The sequence below is a fragment of the Montipora foliosa genome, chromosome 12 (assembly GCF_036669935.1).
Source record: "Montipora foliosa isolate CH-2021 chromosome 12, ASM3666993v2, whole genome shotgun sequence".
Lineage (NCBI taxonomy): Eukaryota > Metazoa > Cnidaria > Anthozoa > Scleractinia > Acroporidae > Montipora > Montipora foliosa.
Genome location: NC_090880.1, coordinates 5,850,704 through 5,860,703, shown reverse-complemented (window position 1 = coordinate 5,860,703; position 10,000 = coordinate 5,850,704). Strand labels below are relative to the sequence as shown.

Below are 10,000 nucleotides of genomic sequence, written 5' to 3'. Positions count from 1 at the left end.
GTTCTAAATTCAGTTTAACAACTGCGTCACTTCGTTTTAGAATGAATAAACACGATTGAACAAAAAGTGATGTATTTTTCACTAGGCCTGTATAATGCACTGGACATGTATTCCTAGATTAAGGTCAAGTTCGAAGAAACAGTTTAGTTCGTAATAATGTACTATATTAATGAGCCAAAGGTCGAAAGGTTGTCCCACAAAAGCGTTTAAGCGTACGCGACAATGTCGAAAGGTATTATGGGTAATGGTGGGTTTAAGGTGTCTTGGTTGAAGCTGCAAGGTGCTTTAGCGTGATAAAAGAAAACATCACAAACACGTGTACTGATGCTTCCCTCTCCTTCTTACTGAAACGCCGTGAGCCTAAATTAAGTAACGATAAACTATCACTATCCATCGACATTGCGGCGTATGCTTAAGTTTTGTAGGACAACCTTTGTGGAAACAGGTCTATACGCATAAAGCATACGGGTGCATGTAATCTCGTACCCAGATCTCCCACGGGCATACGGAAGGGAGATCTGGTAAAGTTCGATTTTGAGCTTTTCTATCACTGCGCATGTTCGTACTCTCTGTTGTGATTTTGAGTGATTTTGCGGAATAAACATGGATTTCGAGAGTATTCTTGAAGAGATTCTTTCGGGTAGAGGACAAGGAAACCTTAAACTTAAGCCGAAACAGAAAGAAGCGGTACATGCGATTGTTTTTGAACGGTCGAGATTGTTTAATTGTCGGAGCAACTGCAGAATCACTGAAGCGAGCGCTTAGGCTTAATCAATAAACGAGTGCTATTTTCTTCACACGATTTCGTGCAAAGTGTAGTTAACTGAAGCGTAAAATGAAAGCTAAAATTCTACGAGAGTGCTCAGGCCTAATCACTGAAACGAACGCTTAGGCTTAACCAGTAAACGAGTGCTATTTTCTTCACACAATCTCGTGAAAAGTGTAGTTAACCAAACCGTAAATTGAAAGCGAAAATGTTGAAGAGTGCTTAGACATAATCACTGCAACGAGTGCTATTTTCTTGACACGATCTCCTGAAAAATGTAGTTAATCTAACCGTAAAATTCACAATTGATCGCTGCTTAATTCGCGAGTCACGTTTTAAGAACGAGAAATACTGTTTTGAAGAAATTACATTCTTAACTTGAATTTATTAGTTTCTGCGTACCGCGTAGCAAGCTACGCAGAACTTTATTCGAGTGGCAGGGTACGTGGGGCTTTCGTCGGTAGCATTTACACAAACGTCGCAAATTTCTAAAATGATTTTCCTCAACCGTAAAGCTTTACCGGCGTCGGAAAAAACAAAACTTTCCTCCGCACAACTGGCATTTATTCAAAACAGCAGATGAGCTTGCGAAAACCAAACCTTCACTAAGTGCCCCGCGAAATAAGCCAATCGGAGCGTAGATTGCATTGCCGCACCCTTGTTTTAGTACCCAATGAAAAATTGTGTACTGTCGAACTTTACCAGATGTCACATTTCCAGTGACAGAGTGAGATCTGGGTACGAGATTAGGGTGCATGTGCTGATTAAAGTGATTCGCATTGGCTTAATGTCTTAATGTCTTGTCTTAAATATGTTTGTAATGTTTATGTTGTTTTCTTTTGTTCCTTTCAACAGAAGCGTTAAAAAAATACTTTTGGCGTTTGAATTAAACTCAACAATCTAGTATATGAACCAGAAAATGAAGACTTGGAGAATCTCAAAGCCAATTAAACGCTTGTCAAACTAATAGAAGATGCTGTAAGTTCTATTTTTTGTGACTTGGAGACAACACATTGTAACATATTGTACTTGTGATTGCATGTTATATCATAAATGATGGATTTATCCTATCCAACAAATGATATTTAAGAATTTTGTCAAAATCGCTCGAGTAGAATTGGATCAAATTTTCAGATATCACGATTGTGTAATTCCTTACTTCCTCGAGCTTTCATGCGATATCTCGTTTTAAGATTGAGAAACTTTACTATGAACATACTCCCATCAATTTGCACCCATAAAATACTAATCCAAGAGTCACTTACCGCAATTTGGGAATCTACTTTAGTGTGAATCATCCAGCAAAAAGGTTTGAAGACTGAACTGAACTAATCTTTTCGACAGGTCAACAAACCAGCCACTTTTTCCGTGTGCCAACCGTTTTGTACGTAATTCTCAGAACACCAAACACGTTGTAAACAAAGGCTGCATAACTTAGTCATCGCGAGGTGACACAGAAGATGAAAAACTTCATTATTAGCCAGAATTTAACAACCTTTTTCATATTAAATCATCTCACTTTTGCTTTACAGTGCCCATGACAAGGGAGTTGGCTCAGTTCTATCTAAATTTATTGATATTTTGCAGCCACGACTGGTGATGCTTTATCTCAGGATTTAATGTGAGGAGACTTAATTAAATTTTAGATTTTTCAACAAGTATTCCATCTGAACCAGAGAAAGTCAATAAAGACGTTATGTATGGGACAGCCATCGGAATTCTCGTCATACTGTTCCCTTTATTCATCATTTACATAGCAGTAAAGCGCCGGTAATCCTCGAAAGTTTTCATAATGAAATGGCTTTTTCTCTTTACTCTTGTTAGGTCGAGGAGATAATCGATGACAAAGGTTATTTATCAATAGCCCTTTTCACGGTCAGTATTTCTCATTTGCATTACAATGTAATCCAACGAGGATGCGAGGCAATTTTAGGCTAGAATAAAAGATCTCGAAAGTGTCTCACATACACGCTAGATTTCATTGCAATGCAAATATTTACACATTTAACTGACCGGGTTTTGGTTTCACGACCGTAGAAGGCTGTTTTAAAAGAAATACGTCCAAAAAATTTACATGCAATCTTTATTTTATGTTCTTTGTCATAGACGCATTGCTGCCATAGGTTACCATTTTACAGCCTTCGCAGCAGACGAACTAGCGTTCGTAGCAAGTATTCCCGTACGGGCAGAACGAATTCGGACCGCGTGAAAGAGCTTTTTCGCGTTCGGGCAGCGCGAAAAATGGCGCAAGAGCAAAAAGGTCGAAGGAGCGAGGAGGGGTGGGGAAAGAAGGGAACGCTTGCCCGCAAAACGCCCACCGACCGTCCGCCGACTTTCACTCAGTGATTGACAGTCTGTCACTGACTAAACCAATTACAGATCGCCGGATGTAAAATTTTACTTCATTAAAAACAAAATAGACTCCATGTGAGCTGTCCAACCGGGGAAAAATCGCGATGTCGAAGGCCCGACAGATAGAACCTTCAAGCGACCCCTGCAGAATTTGTCGGTTTCTTTTAAGGTTATATTCGGAACAGCATCACAACCTGGTAAACTTGGTTATATCTCTTCAGAAGATCTTTTCAAACCATCGAAACGAAAAGATACACGAGGAGAAATCCTTGCCGATACTTGCAGGGCAGTTGGAGTCGAAGTAGTGGAAGACAATGATTTATTTTCAGACCGTGTATGTCATCCTTGCGCTCGCAAAATCAGGCATTTGGGAACACTGTACGATCTCGTACAGAGTTCAATAGGCGGTGAGGTCGCTGCTTGCAAAACTCCACCAAAGCAGAGGATTAATGCATCCAAGCGGCTGCTCGAAACGCCGCCGGGCAGCAGTCCTTGTCGCAAGTCTGTTCGTGTCAACTACACGCAACTACAACTGAACAGCCTCAGCAAGCCGTAAAGGACTGCATCGATTCGAACTTGAACATCAAAGATTTACCAACCGATGGGACACTTCAAGTTAAAGTGGTGATAGTTGATAGTACCGGCAAACCGACAACAAGAATTCCCCACGAGGAAGAAAGTAAACAAATAGTGCGGCAATTGCGTAACAATAATTGGCAAGCAACCGCAAATACCATTCTAAGACACAATTAAAGAACTCGAGGCAGAGGTTGTTAAAGCCCTGAAAAAAAAAAATTCAGAAGAAGCGGCTAGCTACACGAAATCCGAAAGTATTTTGCGCTTAAACGAACCTAACCGGATGAAATCGCAAGCATTTCAAACACGATCTTCTGGAGGAGTTGCGAATTTTCTGTCCTGTTTTTTCACGAATTCTTGCTTGGGTCTAGCGGAAAATAATCAAAGGAGCCCTGTGGCCAATCTCGTGGACTAAGTAATCTAGAGATGAAACATGTGGGTGAGCTTGCAGTTATTGGTCTATTTTAAAAGTGTGTTAAAACAAACCGGGTTTGTACCACCTGTTTAAAAATACTTAGCTTGGCAGTGGATAAAAGAACGAAGAATAATCTATATATGCATTAAGTCTCAGGGTTTTATTACTATTTTATCAATACACAACACAAGAACTTTTGTTATTAAATTTGTTTATACGCTTGCAAAACTGTAGTTTTTATCATCATTTACTCTTGTTTGGAGATGATTAGCGAACTAGACGTTAGCGAATACTCTAAGTACGTTAGCGAACTGGACGTTAGCGAAACGACTCGTCAGCGAAACGACCGGCTACCTGGCGAAGTATATTTGATAAAAATACAATTCTGGAATTTTGTCGTAGAAAATCGTATCTTGATGTTTCATTTTTAGGACTGAATTATTCTACGGCACTGTATAAATATAATTACGAAGTTTGGTGGTAGAGTCGTTTTCGTATGAGTGGGAAACCTTCACGGTTACGATACGTTAACGGTTACGGCAGGAATTTCGAGTGTTTTTGTGGACATCACGTTTGTTTTGATTAGGTTATGGAGGTTGGTTGGCTGCATCTTGATATGCTTTAATGTGACAGCGCGATGCTGTTAGTGAGTTCATATGTGCCATTCATTACTTGGCTGTGTAGCCGCGTGATGCGGTTCCAGTCCAGAGCCAAAAATTGACCCTTGCTCACCATAGAGTCTCCAGTAGCTCAGTGGTTAGAGCATCCGACTAGATCACGGAGGGTCGTGGGTTCAAGTCCCATCTGGGACTCGGATTTTATTTCCGAGATCTCCATACATTCAATATCATGTTGTTGTTGTTTCATCTTTAATATGGTCGATAGACTATGCAAATATGTAACACATTGCTCTGTGACGTCTCCCAGTCGGGTGTACAAGGGGAGGGCAACCTGGGATGAGCTGATTGACAAAATTAGTCCTTCATCTTTAGATGAAGCATAACTTGTGCTTCTGGATAAGTCAGAACAATTTATGTCTGGCTCATTCTCAAAGTTTTTGAGCGGATCTTGTTGCGGTCGAGGTCAACCATATTTGGTATTTGCATCCGCTGTTAAAAATGTACTGATTAATCCAAGTCTGCATCAGGTTGCATTGACAAGACTGTCAAGCAATTTATTGCTAGAAATAGGAAAAAAAGACGGGAGTAGGCCAGAGTAATAAGAAAATGAAACAAACTTGCAAACGTCAAACAGGAACCAACCTTGCGTGACATGACCACATTGATGCTAGCAGCAGCAGCAGCAGAAGCGGTAGACAGTAGTAGTGGTAGCAGTTATAGAGGAATGCCGTTTTCTAATGATTACTTTTCGCATATTTCAGTCATGTACAAACGTTTCACCCAGGAACTAGTCGATGACATTGAAGTTGACATGGAGTCAGAAGAGGTCAAGGAGATATGTGAAGCAGTAACCCTAATGATAACCAAACTCCTTTACCATGTCGAGGAGGGCATGCCTTTTTTAAAGTCCAGTGATGTTTTGAGATGTGGTAGCATGGCTGAGGGTACTAGGATCTGGAAATTCACCGATGACAATGAAAAAACTGTTTTGGAATTTGATTTTCTGTCAGTTTTAGAAAAAATTGGTGCTAATGATTTTGCTGCAGACAACTCGTGTCACGGATTCATGAACATAAAACAAGAAACGGCCGTTTTTCCTGACAACTACCAAAACATATCCCATGAAGTTGGGGCAGTTGGAAGGCTAAATGCAAACATGGTTTCATTCATGTTTAAAACAGAACTGATGAAAGCCGTAGGAAAGCTTTGCTCATGTTTAAAGTGTGATGTAGGTGTTTTGCCAACTGGTGACTACAGTTTTGGAAATATAACTGAAACCGCCGAATATTCAGAAGAGTGCAGTGAATGTCAAATTCACCTTAAAACGGGCACTTTGGCCATTGCCACGGGTGGGAACTTTCATCCATTAGAGTGGGGATCGTCAATGGTCTTCTCGTGGAAAAGAAAGGTTCTCGATGGGATGAAGCATCCTTGTGAGAAGTCTCGACAAAAGCCAAAGATCGACAATGACATTATCATATTAGTAGATTTTTTGCCAGCCATTGAAGTCACAAAGCAAGGAGTGTCTCCCAAGGAACACCTTTGTTATCTCGTACCAAAAATTTGTAAACATGAGCATAACACTTGCTGGAAAATCTCCCACTGTAGGAAGGAGGTAGGCGAGCTCGTAAGCACCAACCATTTGCATCGCCAATGCTACATGGTCTTGAAGTTCATCCAGGATTACATCGATTGCGAACTTAAAGGAATCCCTGAGAGCCCTAAGACCTACATGATCAAGTCAGTGGTTATCTTTCACATTCAATCATGTAAGAAGGAAGACTCCTCCATAGAGTCTTGCTTGTTGGAAACCATCGATTTTCTCACTGATGCATTTGAGAATGAATTTCTCCCGCACTTGGTTCTCGGGTTCAACTTACTAGACAAGTATCAGGACCCCGCCCTTCCACCAGAAGACCAGCTGTGGACTAAGAATAGAAACACAGTCATGAGCAAATGCTGGGGCTTCTTGGGTCATGTGTTCAGAAACCTTGACTCGATCGTTGCTGTGGGTTTCGATTTCGACACGATTCAGACAATTTTAAAGTTTATAACACTGGAGTATGGGGTTTGTTGGGGGAAAACAAACTTCAGAGATTTGTATCTCCCAGAAGAGAGCTATTTCTTAGAACTGCTGAAAAAAATTGGTAGAGGTGATTTTCCATCTAAAAGCGAAATGAAAAGCTTAAGACGAAAAAGGGACAAGTACCAGAAGGAGAGATATCAAGGAAGGAACATTTCTCTTCATTATATGTGTATGTTACGATGCCGCAAGGTCCGACAAGATTTGCTCGAGTCAGACGCCGAATTTTACCAAGGCTTGACAACGGAGAAAGAAGTACGTGATTTTGTAGAAAAAGCTCAAAGGGTCCCGGAGATTGACAAAAACACGAAGCCGTAGGCCAGGGAAGAGGGCTTTCCAGGGATTGTATCGTTAACAAATAAGGTAATGATGAAAGTCCGCATCAATCAGTCAAGGCCCATAATCAATATTTCATAGATTTTGATCCTTTAGTTCTTCCCATGGCAAAGGCAATCTTTCCAAATAGCGTTTCATACACCTGGATAAAGTACAAATTTGTATGCGCGTTAAATAGAATGAATTTATTGGCGCGGATTCAGCAAAAGAAAACGCAACTGACTTCACACAGCCTTTAAGGCTGGGACTACAAATAGCAGATGTATATTAGAAGCTAGCTTTGTTGAGATCGCCATTCGTCAGCTTAATTTATCGATGTATGCTTCAAGCCCTCTTTACTCATTATGCAGTTGAGTTTATTCAGGCTACTTTCAGGTTTCAAGCTGACTTTATTTAGTCCTTTTTTTATTGTCCAGAACTTGATGCCATCGTGTATTTCGATGGTATAAATAGAGCACTCTTATCATTGTAATTCGATGTACATCTCGACGATTTACGATTTACGCCGGAGTTGGAGAAAGAAGAATGAACGTGTAAAGTCCAAATTCTACTAGTGTCCTTATTTCCAGATTCCAGTTGTTGCAGGACCGATGATACTTTGGAACACGAGGCAAGTTCTTCTCCCGCAGCAAGCGAGTTGCTCCGAGCTAATTAAGTCCCAAGTCGAGGTTATTTCACAAAGTCAAATGCACAAGTTTCCAGCTAGTTAGTCCCCTCGACGCCTGTTCCCTCCATTTAGAGTTGAAAAGCCCGTTGTCACAATGCATTGTCAGCGGTTTAAGACCATGCGCATTAAAAGAAGGCCTGCCTGTGTTGAGATGTATTTGCCGCAGTATTTCTGCTGGCCAATCAAACCCGGCTGGGGTTTCGATCGCGGTTATTTAACGCAAGCGAGGCCTGATTCTCATTCCCTGGTCTTTTGTGAGGTGGCTGTGATTCGTCATGTCGTAACGAAATAAAACTTGGCAGGTGATTATAAGTCGTTATGACAACCCGTAAATATATCTTCGATAAGAGTAGAACTGGACAGGAAATTGTAAAAAGGTGTTTGTTCAGTTTGCTACCGAGTTGTCAACTTCGTTAATTTGCGTTAGGTCGAAAATCACTTATTCCGAGTGAACAGTTAATTGTTTAATGTGTTCTATTTACAGCAAAATTTATTTCGTATTTTGATATCATATTATTGATAGAAAGGCCATCAACGCAGCTGTTCCGAACGTTGAATTGCGACAGCTCCTCTAAGATAAGACCTTGCCAATCACTCGCAATGTGACATTTCATTTCAAGCTTCTATTTTTATTATGCTCGCATAATTGCTTCCTTTTACCATAAGTAAATGGATCCCATGGATTTGAAAGGTTTTATCCTTTTTAATGATCCTTCCCAGGCTTATGGACATTTTCTCAAGAAGTATACAGCTATTTATGATCGCTGCTTTCCGTTGAAAAAAGTTAAGGCTAAAGGTTATACACTCTACAAACCCTGGCTTTCTAAAGCTCTTTTGAAATCAATTAAAAGAAAGAATGTATTACATAAACGTTTCCTTAACAACCCTACCGCTCAAACCGAGTTTCTTTACAAGTGCTACAAAAAGCTCAATCATTCACTAAAAGCTGCTAAACGTCTTTATTACGGGAATAAGATTGAAGAAACAAAATCTAATATTAAAAGGACTTGGAGGTTGTTCAATGAGATCTTGAATAAGAAATCTTCGAAACATAATTTACCATCTGTATTTCAATCTGGTAAGCAGGAGCTTTCTGATCCAGCACAAATTGCTGATCAGTTTTGTAAATATTTTACCAATATTGGGCCTAGTCTACCCAATAATCTTCCCGTATCTCAAAAGTCTTATCGTTCCTTTCTCTCTGGAAATTTTGTGAATTCTTTATTTTTTGAATAGATCTCCGAACAAGAAGTTATCAATTCATACACTTTGTTGCGTTCTGGGACAGCTACGGGTTTTGATAATGTTCCCATGAGTTTAATCAAAGAAACTATTATTTCCATTAGTAGCCCTTTGACCCATATTTTTAACCTATCCATCACCTCTGGAATGGTCCCAATATAACTAAAGATCGCTCGTGTTGTGCCTTTGTTCAAAGCTGGTGATAAATCAATATTTTCCAATTACAGACCTATTTCTGTTCTACCTTCCTTTTCTAAAATACTGGAAAAACTTGTTTACAATCGTCTAATTGATTACTTAAGTAAATATAAGATACTTTCCGATAATCAATTTGGTTTTCGTAAACATTATTCAACTGAATATGCTTTAGCTCTATTGCATGACAAAATTTCTTCTGCTATCGATAGTAATGAGGTTACAGTAGGAATATTTATTGATCTATCTAAAGCTTTCGACACTGTTAATCATCAAATTCTTTTAGATAAGTTGCAATACTATGGTATTCGTGGCATTGCATTGACTGGTTTTCCGATTATCTAAAAAACAGACAACAATTTGTCCAACTTAATGGCTGGCTGTCATTCTTCACATCATTTTATCAAGTGTGGTGTCCCTCAAGGCTCCATTCTTGGTCCTCTTCTTTTCTTAATTTACATTAATGATATGTGTGATGTGTCAAAAGTTTTAGACTTCGTCCTAGTCGCTGACGATACTAACATCTTCTTTTCACACAAAAATGTGAATGTGATTGAAAAAACTTTGAATGGCTTTGAAAGGCCGTGTTAAACACAGTAAGACAGGTGTGATGTAAAAAAGCAGGAGGAGACTAACTACCACAGCAGTTGAGTGTTTACATGTCTATTCTCCTTAGCGCTAACAGAAAGGACATTCAATGCAATAAAGTTCTAAATGTCCTTTAAAGGACCCTAGTCTCGATGCCATG

At 39.7% G+C, this 10,000-nt stretch overlaps 1 protein-coding gene across 5 annotated transcripts in view; it reads left to right on the top strand.

The window, feature by feature from the left end:
* The window catches only part of LOC137979386 (uncharacterized), a 17,734-nt gene that overhangs the window by 7,339 nt on the left and 395 nt on the right, over positions 1 to 10,000 (top strand). The window contains exons 2-5 of one of the 5 annotated variants that reach the window (XR_011118313.1): positions 1,622 to 1,744; positions 2,299 to 2,387; positions 2,591 to 2,641; positions 2,873 to 5,474. Coding sequence is in view for 4 of the 5 variants with exons in the window: in XM_068826641.1 (XP_068682742.1) it covers positions 5,493 to 7,130 (1,638 nt within the window). In the remaining variant the exon portion in view is untranslated. The other 4 variants (XM_068826641.1, XM_068826639.1, XM_068826640.1 and 1 more) reach the window with 4 other exon arrangements.